Genomic DNA, 24,003 nt, shown 5'->3' with positions numbered 1-24,003 from the left:
GGCTGCCAAGGGCACAGGGGCGGGGGACCTGGCACACAGAACGAGTCCTGCGGCCTCTCCTGGCCTCGCTCCCTCGGGAGAACGTTGGGAGAGGAACAACGCCTTGAGAGCCTCAGCGCCGGACTCACACTTATTAAGCACTTAATAAACACAGCACGTAATAAAAATATTGAAGTCAAGGCAAATGTCTGGACTCAAAGAGAGCTGCTTGAGTAGCTGTGGCTCCGAGGAAGGACTGTCCTTGCACTGGGAGTGTTCCTGGGACAGGCCTGTGGAGACAGCGCAGGGTCCAGCCCCGGGAAATACTGCAGAGTCAAGCCGACTGCCAGGCCCGCCCCAGGCTGGGCCCGCCAAGGTCAGCGACCTGCTGGTGCTCAGGACACCAGCCCCAGGCTGGGCCCGCCAAGGTCAGCGACCTGCTGGTGCTCAGGACACCAGCCCCAGGCTGGGCCCGCCAAGGTCAGCGACCCACTGGTGCTCAGCACAGGAGGCGCTGGGGTTCCATGCGGGTCTCCGGTCAGGACCAAGGTGGGCCGCGTCCCCGGTGGGGGCAGTGTGGGGGCAGCTCGGGAGGAGCAGCTCGGGAGGAGCAGCTCGTGCAGCCAGAAGCCAGCTGGGCGTCCAGCTGCTGGCGGGAGAGCTTAGTTACACGGAACCAAAACCATCCCGCAGCCAGCCGTCCCTGGTCCCCTTTCCCAGTAGAGACTTTCCATCCTTTGTTTATGTATCTTCTACCTCTGACGGTGTGCTCCGTCTCTGGCAGGGTCGCAGGCCAGATGCTTTTTATCTCATCACTTCGAGGTCTGGAGTTGGGGATTTCTGATTGCTAATTATCTCTCCTCCTTCCCTCGTTATGTGTGGATATTAGGGCTGTTTGTGGCCCTTTTAGTAAGTGTCTGTCAGCATTTCAATTGTAATAAGCCTTGACTGTGGTTGAATTTCTTTTTCATAATAGGAAGAAAAAGAGTGACATTTTTTCTGAACAGTCTGTCACGGATGCATAAGAGGGCTGTCACTTCTCTGATGGCTCCTTCAGCAATGGCCCAGCCATCTGGGTAAATCTGCCGAGACGGGCTTCAGCTCTGTTCTGGTGTAATGCCTCTGCCTGAGCGCTTAGGTACTGAGGGGATAGGTGACAGTGAAATATACACCTGGATATTTCAAAATGTTTATTGTTTGCTTGATTGTCCATAATAACACCCTTACGATGACTTTTCTCTTTTATTTCTCAACTTGCATAGGAAATCTGTACAAGATGAACGGTTTGAAGTGGCTTTTTTGTTCATTAGTCTGTCAGATCCTTTTAGGTCCTATTATGGGACTTTTAAAAATAACACAGAAGAAAATACTGCAGAAGAAAATACTGCAGTGTAAGTGACAACTCAAGTACAACCGAGGGACGCGTTTTACTACAAATGTCATTTTCAAGAAATAGAGGCCAATGCACATATAAATCACAACTGTCAAACTAAATTAAATTTTACGAGAGTAATATTTTCCTGTTCTTTTTGAGGACCACTCAAATTCTTCCATCCTAATTCTCTTGTTGGAATTTTAGATTTGCCTGTATGTTTCATTTTTCCGGTCATTAGGTTTTATACTTGTTTCATTTAGTCATACATTCATCCAGCAAACATTTATTAAGCATCTACTGTCGTATAGGTTTCAGGATTCATGGTACATACTAGATTACAAAGATGGAAAACTTTTAGTCCCCACCTCCAGAAACTCACAATTTGGGGGGAAATGTGGGAGGAACGATTGAGATGTAATGTAATAATCAATAAAAATGAGGCTTGTGAGAATTGTTATAAAAGGTGTTGCCAAGACAGTATCAGAAAGAAAATGGGTAACAGAATAGGGTAATCAAGGAGGGCTCCACGTAGGAGGTGAACTTTAAGTTGGGCCTTGAAGGCTGCATAGTATTTTGATGGGGAGCAGGACATTCCAAGCAGAGAGAATAGCAGAGTGAAAGGCATGGCACCTGCTGTTTTAAAATGTGAATTTCATTTCTATTCAGGTAGAGTGAGGCCAATGGATCAGTAGACAACTCCCTGAAAAGATCATTTATTACTCACAGATCCCGAGAGGAGGGAGCACATGATGCCAGGCAGGGCCACACAAGGAAGCACCAGGGTCTTCCAGGAGGCAGAGGGGGGCAGTGTGGACCAGAGACTTCACTGCAGTTTCCGTGGAAGGAGTGGACAAGGCAGGGTGGTCAGGCTGAGGACTGGCTAGTCTGGATCATTCCAGCGGGCTGTGGGGCACAGGGCCCTTCCCTGGTTGTCTGGTACCTGCTCTGGGTGATGAGGGCAGGGAGACAGTGGTCCGGAGTGTGGGAGCCCCATGGAGGAAGGGGTGGGGTGAGGGCTCTGGGTTGGTTGGTTTGCATTGGAAAAGTGTGCTCACGGGTGAGTTGTTTGCTATCTCTAGGACCTGGCTGCCCTGGGAGGGGCAGTCCCAGCTGGGTCAGCCAGGCCCCGGATGTCAGGGCATGAAATACAGAAACTAGAACTGTGGTTGATACAGGCGTGGTGAGGGCTGAGCAGCTGCGTGGCCGGGCCACGTGTGAGCAGGTGGTGATGGGAGCCGAGACCGGAGGGGAGGCAGGAGCCGGTGTGAGCAGCCTGCAGCGCCTTTACTAAGGGTGGAGTTTGTTTCTGTCTGAAAACGTCAGCGAGAACCTGCATCTCCTGGTCTCCGAGCATGTGCCAGGGTGTCTCGGCACTCCCCACGCTTCACCCCAGCACAGTCTCCCGACGGGCCTTCACTTCAGAGCCCCAAGGCCAGGTCCCCGCATCACGCGAGCATGTGTCGGGCCGGTTCTGGTGTTCCAGTCCCTTTCCCGACCCTCCACGCACACCCCACTCCGTGAGTGATGGGCCCCAATCCTCGCCGGCACTGCAGGATCTTAGAAAGTGGCACGAAATCCCGCCACGGGGTGCAGGAAGGCGTGGGCAGTCCTGTTTGTCCTTGAGAGGGTTCGTGTCTGACGGGAGAGAAGGGACAGACACAAATGCAGTCCCCCCGACACTTGTGACAGACACGGAGGAGGCCAGCTTCGCTTTCGAGATGAGCAGGGGCTGGGGGTCTGGGGTCCCGTGGTAGGACTGGGAGACCGCGGCTGCAGGGCGGGCAGGGTGCCGAGACCGGCCCCGAGCTGCCGGCGTCGTGGAGCAGCTCTTGGGTGCGGGGCTTGGGCCAGGCACCGTGGGCCCACAGACTCGAGGAAGGCAGACCCCCAGGGGCCCCCAGTGCAGGGACAGTCGTGCGTCCACAGGTGGCTTCCAGGAGAAGCCTCTTCTTGGGTGGGGGAGGACTTTATGGAAAACCTGGTTCCTAGAAGGATATTTCAGGGGGGATGTGAATAAAGTGGCAAAAACCCAGGCGCGCGTCGGGGGAGGTAAGACTGGGGGGTCGGCCTCGAGTCTGCAGACAGTGAGGGCCGTTCAGTGGAGCCTGGGCCTGCGGGTAAAGCCGTGTGCCATCTGAACTGGATGATGACCCGGTCTCTCACTTTATCGCCACAACAGGTGAGGCCCAGAAATTCCGGAGGCCTGTGTGTTGTGGGCATGGTGGGCTGGGCTGTGTAGGGTGACCGATGGGGAAGGGAGTCCTTCCCGAGGTCCACAGCCGGGGGCTCCATTTGACCTGTGACTTTCTAGCTGCTCATCAGGGAAGCGGACTCGCTAGGCCGGCGGCCACGACTGGACCCGAGGGCAGGCTAGCCGGCAGCCCTGAACCTTTGGTCTGTTTTAAGGAAGAGAGGCTTTTCCAAGAGATGTCATTCTTTTCTTTTAAGTCACTGAGCTTGACTATCCAAATAGTTCAAGCGACCGGTCAGGAGCTTCTAAACTGGGGTCCCGTCAGTGAAATCAAGGGAAGGTAGAGAGGCCGAGGGGCCTCCCAGCATCGGGCAGGGGGAGGGAGGGGGAGCGGGCGTCGGGGGTGAGGCCCTGGCTCAGGGGCTGGAAGCAGGAACGTCCTGCCGGCGGTCAGGAGGCACCAAGGCCGCGCCGGGGTCTGAGACGTCCTCATGGAGGGGCCCCAAATGCCAGGAGGAAGGAGAACACTGTCGAGGGGAGAAAGGAGGGGCCGGGACAGACCCGGGAGAGACGTCGTTTAGGGGTCACTGCGGGCAAAGGAGGAAGCAGAGGACAGGTGGCTGGAAAGCCAGAGGGGACCAGGAGTACCCAGGGTCACAGACCCAGGAGAGCAGCATATGAGATCGAGGAAGACCAAATGGTCATTTCACATCCTCCTGCTTCTGAAGATAAGAGGAGTGTTAAATAGTTAAAAAGTAAATGAATAAGCAACTGGCAAGGTGCTGAGGAGGAGCGGGGAGGGCGGGGATCCGGCTTCCGGCTGTTCCGGAGCAGGAAGCCTCCTCACGAGCTGACGCCAGTCAGTGCCAGGGGCGCCCCGCCCCGCCCCCGCCGGCTCATGAGGGTCGCAGGCTGTCCGGACCCTTCGGGAACTGGCCTCCAGCCCTGTCCACCCTGAGTCCCCTCCTGGCCCCATGTGTCCGGGGCTCCCTGGGAGGCTCCACTGGCTCAGGTGTGGGGACACAGCTCAGAACCCGAGGGGACTCGGGAGCCGTGCAGGTTGCTCGGCAGGCAGGTTTTCCTGCTGACACCAGGGTTTGGCAGGTTTCCGTAGGGTGGATTCTCGGAGCATCTTTTCCCCCCCTCCTTAGCTCTGGATGAAAGGCGAGCTGCTGCCTCCCGCCCTCCCCGGCCTGCTGCGCCTCTCCCTGCGCAGCTGCAGGGCCGCACGCTTCCTCTCCGCTTGCGGTTACCTTGTGCACGAGACTAACGCCTGGCCTCCGGGTGCTGAGCTCAGCGTGGCAACGGCGGCCGTGGCAACTCGGGCCCTGATGGAAAAACCACTTGGCAAGGCTGGCGGGGTCTGGGACCCCAGGAATTAAAAGAGCAGGCGTGTCCGAAGGCGCCAAGTGCAGGCCGGCCGTGGGAGCAGCGGCCCAGAGCCCTGCCGTGGAGGTGGGCAGGGGGCAGCCTTCCCTGGGCTTTAGCAGAGGACAGCGGGCTCCCCGGTGGGTCCTAATGACCGCCCCCCGCTGAGTGACATTTGAAATGTGTGGCATTTCTGCTCTTGTAATAAGTATTGTGAAGTGCTGTTGCTTAGCTTTAAGAGAAGGAGAAGGAAAAAAATATGTTAAAATCCCAGCCTCCCCACGGAGCTCTGGTTTGTTTTATCTTTAAAGAATCCTGCCACACTCTCTGCCCAGCGCATCGTTAGGGAGCGGCCGCTTGCTTCTAGAAAGTCCATCGTGGTGATGGTCTTGAAATCCAACCAGAGAGCCCCGAGGAGCCCAGCAGAGATCAGAGGACTCCTCTTCCTCACTGAGAAGGATCCTGTCTCTTTAGATCCAAATGTAAACCTTTTATTATAGAAATGTAACCCCCGCAGCCGCTGAGGTCTAGAACTACAATCATGTTTTCAGTAGTAATTTGTTTCTGGAGCTCAGTGCCAGGCAGCCCGTTTGCAATACTGCCTTGGAAGTCACACACGTGTTTGTCTGTGTATTCATTCGTGTATTAAACCAACGGGTCGGGCCCTGAGTCTGGGCTGGACCCTGGGGGAGGTGCTGGGGCTTCAGTGGCGAGTCACACCCTGAACCCACCTCGGGGGCTCGTGGGACAAGTGACAGCAAGCGTGGAAGACGCCTCGGGAGGAGGCGGAGGACACACCGCGTGCCCTGTGGTGGGACGCGGGCAGGGTGGGTCGTGTGGTAAGCACATAGGTTTGGGGGCCAGGGGGGGTCTCTGCTGCAGCTTCGCAACTGCACTGTTAGAGCATGAACGTGGGGCCGGCCGTACACAAACTGGTGAGCGAGGCCGTGTGCCAGTGAAACTTTATTTACGAAGCAGGAGGTGGGCCGGGTTCGGCCCACGGGCCGGAGGTTGCAGGCGCCAGCCAGAGCTAGAGCCTTGCTGAATAAGTCTGCCTAACGCTCCTCTGCCTTAAGGAGTCTGACTGACTGTGTTTGACTTACTGTTAGGATTTGGCCCAGACCCTGTAAAGTGAGGTGCAAGCCTGTAGAAGCCGCAGACCCACAGGTTGCCGCTGTGCTGCCCTTCTAACCGGTTTCACGTCTCGTGTCGCTGTCTCCTTGCGGCCTCCTTCCTTGCGCTGACTCAGACTCCGCCTCGGGTGCTCTCCTCTGAACCACCTTCGCACCTGCTGGTTCCCTCGTCCGTGAGCAACGTAAACCTCTGACACGCGCTGTGTGTTTGCGTGAGAACTGGGCGTGATCAGCCCTGCACTGGGGCACGTGGAAGGTGCCGGCACAGCACAGAACTAGAACATCACCTTCTGGCGGCCGGGGTGGGGGGGCGGGATCGTGGGGGGCGAGGGGGTCCCGTTCATGGAGGCTCCCCAAGGGCCTGGTGCTGCCCAGACCCGAAGGAGCTTGCCGGCTGCGTGGAGAAGGGGCAGAGGCCTGGGTGCGTTTTGCGGAGGTTCGGGCGTCTGGGACTATATGATGCCATGAGGTCATGACGGCTGGGCCCGCAGGGAGAGTGGCAGGTGGGGTCCGCGGAGCCGTGTGGCACCTACCTGAGCCCCCAGAATGTGGCCTCCCTTCAAATCCAGGTCTTTTAAAAAGGAGCCAGAGCACTGCTGGGGGCGGGGGTTGTGACCTCGGGTGTCCCTGCCCTACACTTGTAGGTTACACTCATCAGAGCAAAAGCCCCACAGCCAACCCGCAGCCCCTTCTGTGGGGTCCCGCGCTGAGGACGCGGAGAGCGGGCCCCCTCGGTGCAGGGCCCTGGACTCGGGCCGCCTCTTCCCGATGTCACTTCAACGGCTCGCTGCTCTGCTGACTCCCGGGCTCATTACCCACTCGGACCTCCTGCCATATGTTTTTGGCTGGTCATCCCATATTTTATTTTGATGCTTTCTAACCGAGGTGAAATCCTGATAAACATAAAGTGAACCGTGTTAGCGTGTACGGTTCACGAGTTGGCGCCTCTGCAACATGCACCCACCACCTCCGTCTAGTTCTGAAACCTTTCCCGGGCTCCCCCCACCCCCCGTGCCCGCCAGGCTGCCACTCCCCTTCCCCACCTCCCCCAGCCCCTGGCGCCCACCAGTCTGCATTCTGTGTCTATGGGTTTACCTATTCTGCATATTTCATGAAATGGAATCATACAATACGTGGCCTTTGGGGTCTGGCCTCTCTCTCAGCACCACGCTTTCGAGGCCCGCCCACGCTGTAGCGGGTGTCAGTGCCCCCCTCCTTTCCTGGGCTGAGTAGTGCCATCCTGTGTCTGCACCGCGGTTTGCTTCTCCATCATCCCTTGACGGCCGCTCATGCTGCTTCTTCCCTTGGCTGCTGTGAGCAGAGCGGCCGTGAACGTGTGTGTCCAAGGACTTGTGAGAGAACCAGTTTGCACTTCTTCTGGGTGGAGACGCAGCGGCGAAGCTGCCGGGTCATGTGGTGATTCTAGGTTTCTGAGGAGCTGCCAAGCCATTTTCACGTGTTTAGTCGAGGGTATTTGGAGTTTTGCGTTCAGTTTCTTGGGGACTCATGCCCCCCGGCCCCGTGTTTCCGTCCCCCTCTCGTCCTCCGCGTCCGTTTCTCCAGTTTACCAAGGTCATTTGAATTCTCGCGCCGCCCTCCCATGACCACCTGCCAGCCTGCCTGGGACAGGGATGCAGGGACCTGCAGAGAACTCAGAGGCTTCCCTGGCTGGTGGTGACTCGCGTCCCCCGTTGTTCTCTCGCTGGGACAGGCCCCGGGGCTCTGCAGGGCGGCGTGAGTGGGACGGAGAGGCTGGGGCAGGCAGAATTAGAAGCTGCCTCAGGAGGTGGCGAGAATCACGAGAGGTGTGGCTCGGGGGCAGGCTGGGTGGTCCTGGAAGGGTCAGAGCCACGTGAAAATACCTCCAGGGCAGCCGACTGGACGGGAGGTTCACGGACGGGAGTGAAATCAGCAGGAGGCGGATCACTGGGCAGGGCCAGAGGGCAGGCAGGGCGCCCCACGTGGAAGGGGGTCAGCCGTGCCCCGAGGCGGGTCTTTACCACCTCAGCTGGTTCCCAGGGCAGCGGCGAGTCCCCTGCGGAAGGGCCTCCAGTGTCCCGGCCAGCGGCGGTGTCTTTGGTGTGTGTTTGGGCAGAAGGCCAGCGGCGGTGTCTTTGGGGCGTGTTTGGGCAGAAGGGGTCAGGGTGGGGGCGGGAGAGGTGGAGCCCCCTGCTCGGCCGCAGTGGAAACGGCTCTGAACCCTCCGTGAGGACACCCGGCCACCCAGGTCCCGTGGGGTCCTGGGCAGGTCTTCTCTGACAAGTTATCCCCTCAGCAGGAATGAAGGCCCCGATGGCCAGGTCCTCTCCTGCACCTGCGGTCTCAGAGCGCTCGGGCAGTTGTGCCCAGGTCCTGACTGTGAGCTGGTGACTGAAACCCCCCAGACCCAGTGGCAGGGACAGAGGAGCCCACGTCTCCGAGGCACACGTTGGGGGTGTGCACACACAGGACTCAACTCGCCCCACTCGTGGGGGACACTGGGCGGCCGCACGTACATGAACGGCAGCCTCCGCCCTGTGTCGTCCAGCCGGTCCCAAGACCTCCCTTCCCCAGGTTGGAGCCATCGGCGACGAGGAGGAGTGGGTCACCCTCTACGAGGAGGAGAATGAGCCTGACGCCCAGACGCTGGAGATCCCTAACCTCACGCCCTACACTCATTACAGGTGAGAGCGGCAGGCCATGAACCCCACACGAGGAAGGGGGCGCCCCCCACAGGTGGCCCCTGTCTGCGGTAGTGAAACCTAGCTGCATGAGGGTAAGCGAGACACTTCCAGGTGGCCATAACAGCAAATTGAACCTTTCGGGGCACGAGACACGGTCGAGTGTTATTCCAGGGAGATGGTACCCGATGCGAGGTCAGCCACGTACCTGCCACCAACGTCGCTGGCCAGGCAGCCGGCAGCATGGCTGGTATATTAGGCTTAGTAGCCAAGACCCACATGGTTGGAGATGTGGTGCTTTTCTTTACAAAACTCCACGACCTCTGTGTACACAAAGCAGAAGTCCTCAGAATACCCTTCTGCCTCCCCCTCCCCGCCCAGGACTAGCACAAATCAAGCACTTAATGTGCCGTTTAACCTTTGCTTCTTGATCCTGAAACGTCTCCAGGCAGTAAATCCTTGGCCTAAACAAAGAGTAGGGTGATCATGGGCTCTTAGAGACATCGTGACTTCCCATAAGGTCACTGAAGGAGGTGGAATTTCCAGTTTATCACCAGATGCTGAGTTTGATAAAGTCACTGTTCTGCCAGGATGGATACATTTCATAAGATCGGGGAACAAAAGACTAAGAATGACTAATTCAGGGAGTAAAAGGTGAAATTACATCTTTGCGAAGAACACTTTCTCAGTACAATACCAAACTTAGGGTTTTTAAAAAAAAACCTAATGAGAGATGCTGTTTAACTTACATTCATTTTAACATCCTTCCTAAGATTAGAGCAGATGAATCAAGATACACTTGTTTTTAGAGAAAAACATTCAGCATACAATGACCTGTTGGGATGCAAGACTTGCCATATGAAATTAGTATAAGCTGTATAGTTATTTCAAAGATCAGAAAGTATGATTAGAGATCAGTATCCCTGTCTTAAAATCACGTAAATTTAGGAAGCCCCTATAATTAATATGTGTGTCTACTTAGGGTATTTTTCTGGTGTATAAGTTCAATTCACATAGTTGTACATATTAATAAAGAAGAGATAAAAACTGAGAACATTAACATCGACTTTAAAGAACATCTAGTTCCACCCTGGTTTTATAGATAAGGAAAAAGGCAAGTCAACGATGGGGTGAGAGTCGCAGGGTGTGGATTCTGGGGCCGTTGCTCCTCTCCTGAACCAACAGAGAATGGGTTGCAGGGCACCCTTGGTCATTAAGAGATGCTGGAATTTCAAAGTTGTCATCCGGTAGCGACATTCTGACATTCCACTTCCGGTAAAGAGCTACTTGAGCTCTAATCCCCTGGTCTCGCCCTAAACTTGAACCAGCCAAGGGCATCTGATGGCACAGATTCTGGCCACGTAACCCATCCAGTCATGCTTCCCTTGGAACGGGAAATTGCTGAGTTGCGGTGCATTTACCATTCTGTGCAGGCTTTTAGGGAAAGAGGCCATATATGTAATTCACATTTTTAATGAAACCAGGTGGAAAGAGCGCGGCCTTGAGCAATGGCCTCTGTGACACGGGCAGACACATATCTGCCCCCGCCCACCCCATACACCTGGAAGTTGTGGGCAGGTTTCCATCCTTCCACATAACCTCTTGTGCAGAGTAACTCCGGTCATCGGCTTTGCTTCCAGGTTCCGAATGAGGCAGGAGAACGTCGTCGGCGCCAGCCCCTTCAGTCAGTCCTCCCGGGTCATCCAGACCCTGCAGGCCCCCCCGGACGTGGCCCCCACCAGCGTCACCGTCCGAACTGCAAGCGAGACCAGCCTGCGGCTCCGCTGGGTGGTGAGTTGGGAGGCAGGGGGCCTGCGTGGGAGCCCAGAGCTTAGTCATTTCCTACTCTTGCCTTGTCCTGGTCAAAACTAATCTCATCATTAAACCAGGAAGTATTGCATTTTACAGTCGGTGTTGGATCTCAGACCAGCCCCGGCTGTCTTATTAATTAGTAGCATGACTCACTGGCTTCTTGGAACCGAGGAATATTCTTTGGGGAGGAAAGCCGATGGCCCTACAGGCTGAACCTGTTAAGTCCTTAAGCCAGGATGACACGGAACCAATACTCAGTATTTGTAAGAGAGCCAGGCTGATATTGAATCAGAACATTTCCCCACAAAATTAAGCTGAAATGTATTAAAAGAAATTATGTCCAGCCAAAGTTACTGACGGGACTTCATTTAATTAACAGAAGAAAAGTTCCAGGGTAAAGTAGAATAAAGGTCCTAAGAATATTCACCCCAGAATATCTTTTCCGTGGACTTGGCCCCCTAAGACAGGCCCGTGCATGGGGACCCTCGCGGGGGGCGGCTCCGAGACCTTGGCTCACCCCGGACTGTTGTCCACTTCCAGCCGCTGCCCGACTCACAGTACAATGGGAACCCCGAGTCCGTGGGCTACAGAGTTACGTGCTGGCGCCCCGACCTCCCGTCCACTGTGCTGGCCCAAGTCATCAGCGACCGGCTGGAGAGGGAGCTCACGGTCGAGGGGCTGGAGGAATGGACAGAGTACGAGCTGCAGATGCAGGCTTTCAACGCCATCGGGGCCGGGCCCTGGAGCGAGGCCGTCCGGGGCCGGACACGGGAGTCAGGTAAGATGAGGGCTCGCCGGGCCCTCCCCGTGTCTCCCTGGAGACCGAGCTGAGCGTCCGCAGTGTCACTGGCATCTCGCTGGCTCGTCCCCCACTCCCCTGCCATGTCTGTGTTGACACTTTCCTGAGTAATTAGGTCCAACTGCATTAGAGCCCATGACGCTGCTTTGAAATTGATGATGAATTCTACCAGGGGCTAGACTCGCATTATTATCTTTTTAATTAGGGGTAATTCTCACCACCAATGATGAAAAGTAGGAGTGTACAGAGACTCTAAGGAGATCTTTATAATGAAAGGTGTTCAGGGCCTCCTCCTGATAAAGTCATGCGTGTGAAATGTTGAGTCTCCCCTGCGCTAGAAAATAGACCCTCAAAAGTTCGATTGCTTTAGCACAATGGTAGTTTATTTCTCTCTCATTACAGCCTAAGATGGGTGTTCTTGTTGTTGGGTGGCTCTCGTCCATGAGGTGATTCAAGGACCCAGGCTCTGCTGTCCTGTAAATTAACTGTCATCTGCATGCAGCTGCCAGAGGGGAAGAATGAGCAAAGGGTGGGCGCACCTGTGTCTTAACACCTGCCCAGAAGTGGTACACATCCTCTGCTCACGTCCACCGGGCTCGGGGTACCGCTCATGGTCAGGAAGGAAAGGAAAACTTTCAGTGGTCTCTCTACAGAATGCTCATCTTCTAGGCTTTGTGGTCAACAGTGGTTTGCAGGACCCTTACTGGCCTGGTTCGAGTTTGTAGAAACACAGAAAAGAGTGTTGCTAACACTCTTTAAGGACGCACAGGCCAGCTCTTTCCACTGGTCTGAAATAGTGAGGTTTTCTCCTGAAAAGGAAGAACGTCTCTGCTCCTCTCACCATCCCCTTACCCCGTGACACTCTCCCAGTGCTTGATGTATCCGGTGGGGGGGAGGGGCGGGGGGGGCGCTGTTCAATACCTTCCTGACCTCCGCCCAACGAGGGGTGAGAAGAAGGTAGAAAGTCTGAGACGGTGAACTAGCACCATCGTGACTTAGCTGTTTCCTCGGAGGCTTCCTGAGCCCAGGGCGTGTCCTGTCTTCTCAAGGCTCCACAGGTACAAAAGCTGAGAGGTCACCCTGGAAGCCCGTGTGGGACGGGAGGGCAGCCAGGGGAAGCCAGCTCCTCCCAGCAGCTGTTTCCACGCTGGACACCTCAAAATGTAATAAGTACATTTAAAATTATTAAAGACTTTCAGTAGGAAGATGAATAAGTTCTGAGTAACCTTATGTACAGCATAGTGATTATAGAAAGTTGTTAAGAACTGAATCACTGTGTTGTACAACTGGAACCAGTATAATACTGTATGTCAGTTATAATTCAAAAAAAAAAAAAGAGAGAGAGACAGAGAGTCACTAAGAGAGTAGATCTTAAACATTGTCACCACGAAAAAGAAAAATAAACAGTAATTATGTGACCTAATGGAGGCGTTAGCAAATGCTATGGTGGTAATCATCTTGCAGTATATGAGATTAAAATGTGCAACATGTTGTATGTTGTACACCTCAGTCTTACACAATGTTATATACAAATCATATCTCAATAAAACTGGAAATAAATATTAAAGTCTTTAATTATTAAAGGAAAGCATGAAAACTTTAAGTAGAGATTAAAATGCCATTTTAAACAGTTTTTTTTTTTTTAGGAAAAACAAATAAAACACAGTCATTGAATAAACCACTCTGATTGAGGTAAAAAGTAGGTTAGACACTGATAAAGAGGGAATTACCAAACTGGAAGCTGGAAATGAGTAAAAAAAAAAACCTCAAAATACAGTGCAAAGACATCATGATTGAAAGTATGATAGAGAGGTTAAAAGACATAAAGAATAGAATGAGAAGGTCCAACATACACTTAATAAGGCTCAGAAGAGAAAGGGGAAGGAAATGAGAGGGAGGAAATATGTGGAGATTATGGCTGAGAAATTCCAGAACTGATATAAGACATTATGTATCAGACTGAAGACATGAATCCTGAACAGAATAAATAAAAATAAATCTGCACCAAAATGCACTTCACTACAACGGCAAATACAAAAGCCAAAGAGCAATCTTAAAAACGTCTGGAGCAGAGGCATCTTACCTACAAAGACCATTTGAAGCCAACTTCTCAAGAACAAGAGAGGCCAGAGGACAATGGAATCATAATCTTGAAGGAGCTGAAAGAAAATAACTGTCAACCTCAAATTGTACACCTAGCTACACTTTTCAAGATAGTGTTCAGAAAACAACAAACTAAATGTTATGTAAAGATGAAGAAAGTGTCATTAAAAACAGAAAATAATATTTTGGGGTAAGTTTTCAAAGAACGAAGTAAACCAGTGGCAAAATTGCTGCACTGAGACTATATTTTTGTAAAAATCTTTCCAGCTGCTGAACAGCCATCTTTACAGTGGTCAGAGGCCATCACTCTTTGTGTGAACTCACTCCAGTGTTTTCTTCTACCTCTGCTCTCCTCAGACAATCTTGGATCGTCTCTTACGCAGACTCTGAAAAGACTTTGCTGAGCAGTGTCATTGTCTGAGGTATAGATTTTGTACCCGGAAAAGCACCGTGGGCTCGCTGTTGTCTCGGTTGGCGAATGTGTGTACGTGTGGCCGGAAGAGGGCCGTGTGCAGAGGCCAGCGGAGCTGACGGTGGCCGTGCTCATAGTTCGCTTGCTGAGAAAGCCTCCGATCTCGAGTGAGAATTGTTCCTACAGCTTACACTTTGCTTTGCCAGCTATCCCGTTCTTTCTTCTTTTGATTGTTACGGCTTGCAGAAAATTATCTTTCGTTTTCAACTGAATATTTGTTCAGTGAGAAATTTTGGTTCAACACATACCTCTTGGAGAAGAAGAGAACAGTTTTGGTTCAACAGGTGTTTCCATTACAACTTGATAATAGGGTTATTGATCTTCATTTCAAGATATGGGTGGTTCAGATTTCAGATATTTTTAATACCAGAAGAGTGGGCTCCTTGGGACCCCTCATGGGCTGTTCTCTCCTCTAGGGAAACTGGTGCTGTCATGTTGGCCCCTCCATCTGGGGCTGCTCCTGGAGGGGTTCAGTACCCCCACCTCCAAATGGAGCTTGCAGAACCTTCTACTGCAGGAAGCTTCTCACCTCTGACCCACAAGCCCCTCCCAGCTGTGGCAGCTTTGATGTCATGTCTTCCCTGGTGCTGCCGAGGTTGGACAGGTGGCCTCCCCAGCAGAGAAATCAGCCCCTTCAGCGGACTGGTCCTGCCAATCACCGCTCAGCATTTGGCGAAGAGCGTGAAGGGGCTACACGGGCCCACTGGCAGAGTGCTGCCACCACCGCTGATGGGGACGGGGAGGGGTCGGAGAGAGCTGGGGAGGAGAGGAGAACTGCAGACCCACCTCTGGAACCCAGCATCACCTCAGTGAAGATAGCCGTCCATCGGTGCTTAGAAACAGCACGGTGCGCAGACGTGCTGAAAGCCAGTGATGGAGGCACCGAGCAGAACATCTTGAACCACATTTAAATGAGGTTTCCCGTTTTGAAATGCGATCGAGCTGGTTTCATGACACCTTATGATATATTACGATATATTATAAGGGTAAATGAGGCCCTAAAAATCAAAGAGACTACGTGAGGAGTAGCTGTGAGCTGAGGAGTGAGAAACCCTGTAGAGGAGAGAGAACAACTGAAGGAAAAACGCATTTTAAATGGTATTGTTTTTAATGAAAGGGGAGATTCTAGGACGGTCTCAAAACTCAAGATTTCAGGTTGGGAAAGAAGTTGAATCTCCTTCAAGTTAGGTAATGAATAAGATTTTTTTTTTCAAATCTTAAAAACATAAATACTTTGTAATTAGATGGCAGAGTTTATCCTGGTGGGACTCGAATCAGCTGAAATGTTCATCCTGAACACTGCGATTTTCTCTGCCTGTCTTCTCGTTAGGAAACCAGCTGTGTTCTAGGCGCCAGGGCTGAGTTGCTGTGATCACGGGGTTGCCCTCATTCTCTGGAGATGTGGATGGCCTGCCAGTAAATGGATGCACATGTCACTGCATCTTAGAAAATCAGCTATTATTTGTAGATCTACAGTGAGAATTGGGCACTTACGGTTTCAAAGATTAACCCAAAGGAAACAGTTAAGGATTGAGAGGTTGACCATTTGTGTTGCTATGACAATGGCTTCTCTCTTCACAGACAGGGACAGGAGTTTAGAACATAGCACTAGCATCTTGGGCATAGAGTATATTTTCTGCTCTCACCTGATTCTAAATAAAGTCAGAAAACGAAGTCAGATAAATGGTAGGCTTACCTTCTCTTTGAATGATAATGACTCCTTTAGTTCACAGTTGATTCCAGGTGCCAGCTTATCACTCGATTTTTTATAAAATAAGCATGGGTGTAAACAATGTCCTGGTAACTGCCTCGGAAGTTACGACACCCGGTGGGAGCCCCCAAGGCACAGAGAGCACAGGTGGCGCCATGGGAGCCACCGCCAGAGGCAGGGGGACACAGGGTGGCATGTGTGGCAGGCATGCTCCCCTTCAGGGGGCTGAGTTAACCGGAAACCATGAAGATTCTTTTCCTGTGACACTTATCTGCTCTAATAAATTAATATTATTTTGTTGAATGACTGAATAACGGAATGAGTGACTCTCAACTGACATATTTGGGAAGAAAAAGTTTTTATCGACCCGGTGGGCTGACTGGCATCTTCTCCCTCCAGAAATGTCAGGAGGGCCCCTGTGCTTGGGACTAACAGGCACCAACAGTGGCATCTCTGTTTTGTGGGCGCGTCGGCCAACCCCGCACTGGCAGCCGGTCTGGTGCCTGAGCTCTGAGGACAGTCAGTCAGTGTAGCAAGTGGACAAGGGGAGGGGGGCCACTGCCTCCTGGGCATCAAGCCAGGGAAGTCGCCCTTTCCTGGGGCTGGCAGCCCTCCCAGGACAGAGGTGGCCAAGCCCAGGTTCAGTGTCTCCCAGAAGCTCGCCCTGTGAGGTGGCAGCCTGTTGCTGGGCCTCCTCTTCTCTCCATCCCAGACCTGCCAGTTGTGGGAACGACCAGGTCAAGCTTGCAGACAACAGAGCAGCACCTCTTCCAGGCCCAGCATGAATCCTGGCATTTTTTCTTAAAGCCTGTGTTCATTTCCTGGGGCTGCGGTAACAAAGGACCCAAGCTGGTGTCTTCAAACAACAGAAATATATTCTCTCGTAGTTCTGGAGGCCAGAAGATGGAGAGCGAGGTGTCAGCAGAGCCGTACTCCCCCTCTGGAGGGCCCGGGAGGGTCTGTCACAGCCAGCCCCCAGCTTCCAGAAGCTCCTGGGCTGTGGCAGCGCAAGCCCAGTCCTGCCTGGGGGTTCTCCCCACGTGCACATCTGTTTCTTCTCGTACGGACACCAGTCCTATTGGATTAGGACCTACACTACCCCCGTGTGACCTCATGTTATTAATTACGTCTGCAACGACCCTGTTTCCAAATAAGGTCACATTCTGGGTCGTGGGGTCAGGACTCCAGCACAGGAACTTGAGGGGACACAATTCAATCCATAACAAAGACCAAATCACTTCAGTGTAGGAACTCTAGGAATCATAGGTTGGGAGCATTGTCATCGTGCAAACACACGTTACTTTCCGGATTCAGACCAACTGACTAACAAAGTCACCTTCACAGTGGCTGTGCCACGAGGAGGAAGTACTTATGCGTGAGTGAGCAAATGGATGGATGAGTGAATGGATGAGTGAGCGAATGGATGGATGAGTGAGCAAGTGAATGAATCAGTGAGTGAATGAATGAATGAGTGAACCAGCCCACAGGGTGGTCCTGAGGGGTGACTGAGAAGATGCCAAAGCCCCATCATGTGTTATGTACCCATGAGATTCGTGAACTTGACGTGTTCTCCTTTTCGACCGTGGAGGCTCTGGGGGGTGCTGAGAGCTGCCCTTTTCTTGGTGCCTGTTACCCCCACACAGGGATGTGCACTTGGTAAACCTCCCCTCCCCTCCCCTCCCTCCCCTCCCCTCCCCTCCCTCCCCCTCCCCTCCCTCCCCTCCCCTCCCCTCCCTCCCCTCCCCTCCCCTGCACTCCCCTCCCCTCCCCTCCCTCCCCCTCCCCTCCCTCCCCTCCCCTCCCCTCCCTCCCCTCCCCTCCCCTGCACTCCCCTCCCCTCCCCTGCCCTCCCCTGCCCTGCCCTCCCCTCCCCTCCCCTCCCCTTGGTGCAGATCAGAACCTCACCTCCTCCCCTCTCCACCCACCTGTCCCCCACAAAGTGCCCCGTTTAGAGATGTCAGTAAACTGGTGTCTGAAAGTGAGGATTTCCATCTAAGATGAAAGTCACAGTTCTCACAAGTTAATATAAGAATCAGATGAAGCTTATTTTCTTGCTGGGTGGACTCAGGTAAAACTGAGCTCCTAAATACCCAGGATTTATGGAATTTGTTGCTAATATTAAAGAGATTTACATTTCTGTGCAGGTTTAATCTGATCACTGCAAAATGTTCAGAATACATTGCTGTTTCAAGGACAACTTGATTATGTGGGTAAAAATTAGACCTTTATTTGTAGAAGCCTTTAGACTTTGGGTGCCAATCTATTTAACTCATTCTCTGCAGTTCCTTCAGCCGCCCCTGAAAATGTGTCAGCCGAGGCCGTCAGCTCCACCCAGATTTTACTGACATGGGCTTTGGTGCCCGAACAGGACCAGAATGGGCTCATATTGGGCTACAAGGTATGTGCTCAGGTGACCTTCCTCTGCTCACGCTGTGAAGGTGCTGGCACCTGTCTCCCCAAACCCGTGAGCTCATGTTTTCCTGCCGATCTCCAGCTCTGGCCTGTTTCCTGATTCCACATCACTTGTCTCATCTACCTTCATCACGGCCTGGAGATGAGGCATCAGTGTACCATCTTCATGTGGGCCAAGACAAGGCACTAAAAGCTCCGAGCCTGTTTCCTCACTTGTAAAGTGGGAGGAATGATGGTAGCTCCCTCCCAGGGTTGGTGTGAGAAGTGGCTTATTCTGTAAAATGCTAAGGACGTATCATTAGATCCCTGCACGTGTGTCTGCACGTGTGTCATCAGCGGTGAGGGTTGGACACCTTCCAGCTTCTCAGGAAGACGTTTCTGGGTTTAGTCTTGTGTGTGTTTACCCAGACCCTTAAAAACCTACTCTGTTTTTGTTCTGTCCCCTCCCCCAAGAAGCAGGACAGATCTTCCTGGATTTGGCCACAAGGCCACGCTTGTCTCATGCGCTGCTGCCTTCTCCTCCCCGCTTTCCATCATTTAGATCCTATTCTCTGTTTCCCCCACCTGTTCTCATGCCCTCCCCCAACCCCGGCATTCTGATGGCTCCCTTCTGGCCCCTTTAGACATGGCGATCCCACTGAGTGGGTTCAGTGACCAGCACTCCACACCCCCTACCTGGACCCTGGAGAAAAGCGCTCGCCAAGCCCTTTTCAAAGTCCTCCCTGATGACCCCCTCTTTTACGGCCTTCTGGTCCCTGATCTTAGGGACCAGTTCCGAGAGGGTGAGCTTAGGGAATAAGGAGGAGCAGGCGGGCCGTGGAGGGGGCATCTCAGCGTGCCGTGTCTGCGGCGTGGGCAGTAAATAGCCCTGGGGCGGGGCCTCGGGTTCAGGGGGAGAGCACAGGTCTCCTGAGGCAGGAGCCTAATCTCCCAAGAAGCCGGGCAAGCGAGTGGCTGCTGCTGGCTGCTTGTACAGGAAGCAGAACGTCTCCGTGTTCCTAGCGAGCCCTGGTTCTAGTGGCTGCCGTTGGGCACCTGAAACCCTGTGAATTACAGCGGGGCGTCTGGCTCTCCCAGTCCGGCCATGGCTGGGGCACAGCTCCAGCTGCCTTCCAGTCTGGAGTCCGGTTGCTTCATCTCCATCTTTCCCCCAAAATGCCAGCGGATAGGAATTAGATCCCTAAGCCCTCAACACAGCTGCCCAGGGGGAGGACCCTCAGTTGCCTGGTCCTTGCCGCGTGGTCCTGAGACCCAGGCCCGCCGAGGCCCCTCCTTGCACACCGTCCTCCTGACCGCCCCCCTTGTGTGTCATGCTCAGATCCTGTTCCGCGCCAGAGATCTGGATCCTGAGCCCAGGAGCCACGTGGTCCGAGGGAACCACACGCAGTCTGCGCTTCTGGCGGGTCTGGGCAAGTTCGTGCTGTACGAGCTCCAGGTGCTGGCCTTCACCCGCATCGGGAACGGGGTCCCCAGCTCGCCCCCCATCCTGGAGCGGACCAAAGATGACGGTACGTCGACGGCTGCACCTTTGCCCGTCTCCCAGGTTTGCTGTCGCCATCCAAACCCTTTGGATGGTTGTCATTTTTAACTTAATTTTCAAAACACTCTTTTTTCTTCGTTTCAGCACAGGAAAACAAAACAAAGTTGTTTTCTGGTCGCTGAGCGCTTCTATGGCCAGTTTCAGCCGGAGTGAATGTTCACAGCCTGATTATCAGCCTGAGCACAATTTCATCGTAGCTCTGCTGTAGGCAGTGCAGTAAAGGCCGGGCAGGCTGGGCCAGAAAAACCTAAGGCCTGGTGGTGTTGGCACAAACCTGGCTGAAAAACCCCACTGCAGACCCCATGCCTCGATTCTAGATTCTCTGGGCTTCCCGCTCTCGTTTGCATAGTAAGGGATCATTAGAGGCCCCACAGAGTGCGGTGTGTGATGGGCTCCCAGGATACCCGGGGTTCGCAGCCGCAGTAACAAGTACACCTTGACGGCATTGTCTAAATCATCAGGAAATACGTTTCTCCACTTTGCAGATGTCAAACACTTAAAGGTTAGCTCCTTTACATGATCTTCGTTAAATAGACTGTGATGAATATTCTGGGGGAAAATGCCAATCTCCCCCCAAAAAACCCAGGCTCAGAAGCAGCTGACAGAAGTGAAACACCCATAGATTTTCTTAAGCATCTTTACTGAAGTAATTAAATCAACCCCCCAATGCACTCTGACCGCTGAGTTGACAACATTCTCTCCGTGTTGCTGGGGGACACCCGTAGCTGGGCCTCCCCTGTGTCAGAAGAGGGGGCGCCTTGAACCTGGTCCTTCCCTGGGAGCTGGTCTCAGGGCGGCTGGGGTCTGAGAGGGACCGTGTGACCTCAAGGTCATGTCTTTGCAAAACTATGTGGTCTGTCGAGGGCCACACACATAAAAAGTAACAGGGGCTTTTAGTAACTGTTCCTCAGACTCGGGCAGTTATCATGGTTTCTTCCCAAAGTATAGGCTGGGGCGTCATGGACTGATTTCTCTTTTTCTCTCACAATCCCGATATAAACGTGTTTCTCCTTCCCCTCATTTCGTTGTGATACAAATGATCAGCCTGGGGGACAGCGAGGGGGCAGAAACCACAGAAGACAGACGTCAGAGTTCCCTATTGGTGAATTGGTCCCGGTGTGTGAGCCCGTGGCCTCCTTCTTTCATTTATTTCACCCGAACACAGGGGTCATAACACGTGTTTATAATTTAAAATACTGTTCTCAACTTAATAGCTCGAGGCGGAATTCAACAGCCCTGCAATGACTGTAACGCACGTCATTTTATTTTTGTATTGATTGCGGCGTGCTCATTTCCTCCTACCTGGGAACCAGTCAGTTCTTAAGTTCCAACGAGAAGTTCCCATGCTGGCCACACACTTACTCGCCTCTCCATTTAAGTAAATATATTTTACGATGGCCGTGACCCTATTGTTCAATGGTGCCGGGATACGTAGCTGGTTTTTGAATTACTGGTGCACCAGACCACACAGAAGCGCTATTACGTGTGTTTGTGGGCATCAGCTCTTAATTTTCTGGGACAACGCAGGAGAGGGGTTGTGTGCCTAAGAGAAAAATCATTGGTTATAGCCATGTTACTTGGTCAATAATTGTAACCTCCATTTGGAGGTGGGAGGGACCTTCGGCCACCTTATTTATCTGACACCTGCTTGGTGGATGTCCAGCCCAGGAGAGGAATCAGCTCAGATTGGTGAAGTCTCTCCTGTGACTTGACGTACCCTCTACGATGCTGTTTAACAACTGGGCAGCTACCTTAGGTGACACGCTCACAGGACTCGCAGCATAGCTCATGGGCACTGCTTACGCTGCTTGGAAAGCAGATGAGCTGGATTCAAAATGAGGCGTTTTCTCAAAATCGTTAGGGAGACACACAGAGATTCCAAAAGTCACTCTCCCAGAACTTAGAGGAATTCACCCATGAATGGTGTCATCGGCAGTCATGCCTGTCCTTGGCCAGCCCACAGAATCCTCCCCCATGAGGCCCCGTCGTGTTCCCACATGACATCCCAGCGGTGCCTGGATCACCGGTCTTTTTTTCCCTTCAGCCCCAGGCCCACCCGTGAGGCTTGTGTTCCCAGAGGTGAGACTCACGTCTGTGCGGATCGTGTGGCAGCCGCCGGAGGAGCCCAATGGCGTTATTCTGGGTAAGGGAGCGGCAGTGACTAAAGGGATCACAGCTTAGAGAGAGAGAACAAATAGATCGATTTCATCTATTTTTATTAGATGTCTAAGAGGTTAAAGAAAAAATCCTGTCTACAGCAGCCTGGCATCTTCTGAACTGAGAGACTGCAGCCCTCTAAATGTGTCCTGCGCTAAGGTTTCTTTGCAGAATGAAATTTACATTTTGTTAGCCCAGAATTTCGTGTTCGTTCATGGTTCGTGGCAGTACCATCTGCAGTTGACTTTCCATCCGCTCTGAAATAACCCAGCTATTTTGATGTGTGTTTGGAAAACCACGGGCTTGTTTTTCATAGAAGATTCACTCCCGGGCTTTGCTCCGAAGTCCCGGAAACGTCTGTCTTCTGCTGCAGGGCCTGCACCTAACCCTTTGAGGAAGTTTCCCGAGTGAACTGCATGCTTAGGTCTCAGGGAAATGGTTTACTCTGAACTTTTCATTCAGAGAGCCAGCTCTGATAACTTTGATGAAAAGCCTTAATTTGTCCTAGTTTCCCAAAGGCAGCAAATTTTATTTTAAAAAATCATCAGCCCCTTTATTTGTTCACCCTTTCACCAGGACAAATTAAGGGCCTCGGATATGCCAGGGCTCGTGCTCAGAGTGGTAGGTAAGGAGTGAATAAGATGCAGGTGGGCCGTCCTCGTGGGGTAGACACCAGCGACGCTACCACGTGGTCACGATGCGGTAGGGGTTCCAGGAAACGCCCTGCAAGCTGCGCCTCCTGGGCCAGGGGGCTCAGTGGGCGGAAGGCATGGTCGGGCTTTATCTTGAGGATGAGTCGTAGCAAACCACAACTTGGGTCCGCTAGCCCGCGCCCAGTAAAGCCAATCTACTGACATTGGGTTGCGGTGAAGGAAAGCACAGCCTTCATTGCAGGGCAACAAGCAAGGCGGCCAGGGCAGCTGGTGCTCAAAACACCCCAACTCCCCGAAGCGTTTCAGCAAAGCATTGTTAAAGGCCAGGGGAGGGAGGGGGGTCGCGGGGTGTGTGATCGGCTCACGCGCAGCTCTCTGAGTGGTTGATGGTGAGGTCACAGGGCAGTGTCGCAGGGGTTCACGTGATCAATCCTCAGCCTCCAGGAGGTCTGGGGGCTACGTTACGTGCTCAGGGTCATCGAGTAGTTAACGTCTTCCACGCGGTGGAGGTTTGAGCGTCTGTAAAACAACTCGGGGTAAGCGCATCAGACACCGTTATCTGGGTGCCTCAGAGAGGAGCTGCAGCAGAGGGTACGGGGAGGGTCCATCCTGGGAAGGCCCCGTAGGATCCCGCTCGGTTGCATAAGTGGTTTCCAAATCCTTGAACGGAGCGCTGCCTTTTGCCTGTGGGAGCACAGACCTCCCGGAGGGAGACGCGGGCTGGGCCGGGCTGTGAACCACTGGGAAGGCCGTGCTTCGCGTGCAGGAGGGGCCAGAGGCCCAGACCTTGCAAAGTGGGCCTTCAAAGGCCAGGCACGAGGCCCGGCGTACGCGCCCGACACAGGCCAGACCTGAGATGCGGTATTAACCTCCTGCCCACCCTCGGCAGACCCCGCGTACGCCTGCTTGGGTACCGGGGATTGACAGTAGGACCACGAACACGGCTTACAAACAGCAGTAAAATGCACCACTGAGACCTGCTTTTGAGCTGAGGATTGTAAGATTTGGTTTAGAAAAGGGTTTCACTTCATTTTTTTTAAAAAATTTGCAAATCTGTGCTGAGGACCATTGGGAGTCACCCAAGGACCTTGAGCAGCGAAGTGACATGATCGGATATGTCTTTTGGATAATATCTGGCAGCCGTGAAAAGGGTGAACAGAAAGGCAGATATTTATTGAGTTCCGGCTTCATTAAGACGGAGCCTGGGGCTCCCAAGTCATCTGCACAGCAGGCCAGGGGCCCTTCGGCTCCACTCTCTCCTTCTGCAGTTCCTGCAGCCACTTTGCTGGGACGACAGTGTTTCTGAACTAGGTGACCTCTGGAACTGCAGGTTCTTGCTGTTAAAATCACGATAAACAGCCGGAGAAGGCTCTGTTGCAGTGTGCATTTCGGCTCCCGCCAGCTGGGGGACCATTGCAGGCCGGTCTCAGGCCCTGGGGCGGGAGTGCTCTGCGGAGCCGCTACTCGCCGGGTTTCCTGGAGCCCGCGCGCCGGCAGGGCCTGCCCCCGGCTCAGCGCCCAGCCTGCAGCCTTCCCTGGAGCAAGCAGAGCGAGCCGCCTGTTTACCCAGGGGATGCCCAGCACGCTGTGGAGCAGGAAGCATTTTCAGAGCACAAGATGTGAAATTCCACGTGTCAC

General features: G+C 53.2%; 1 protein-coding gene across 3 annotated transcripts in view; it reads left to right on the top strand.

Annotated features, from left to right (window-relative positions):
* The window catches only part of SDK1 (sidekick cell adhesion molecule 1), a 539,173-nt gene that overhangs the window by 421,233 nt on the left and 93,937 nt on the right, over window positions 1-24,003 (top strand). For all 3 annotated transcript variants that reach the window (XM_068566067.1, XM_068566068.1, XM_068566066.1), the window contains exons 22-27: window positions 8,600-8,709; window positions 10,347-10,497; window positions 11,059-11,296; window positions 17,886-18,001; window positions 19,334-19,523; window positions 21,600-21,698. In XM_068566067.1, coding sequence (XP_068422168.1) covers window positions 8,600-8,709; window positions 10,347-10,497; window positions 11,059-11,296; window positions 17,886-18,001; window positions 19,334-19,523; window positions 21,600-21,698 — 904 coding nt within the window. The remainder of the gene's footprint in view (window positions 1-8,599; window positions 8,710-10,346; window positions 10,498-11,058; window positions 11,297-17,885; window positions 18,002-19,333; window positions 19,524-21,599; window positions 21,699-24,003) is intronic.

Source organism: Eschrichtius robustus, chromosome 16 (genome assembly GCF_028021215.1).
Source record: "Eschrichtius robustus isolate mEscRob2 chromosome 16, mEscRob2.pri, whole genome shotgun sequence".
In the NCBI taxonomy this organism is placed as follows: Eukaryota; Metazoa; Chordata; class Mammalia; order Artiodactyla; family Eschrichtiidae; genus Eschrichtius; species Eschrichtius robustus.
Note: the sequence above shows the minus strand (reverse complement) of the source record. Positions and strands in the feature narration are given on the sequence as shown.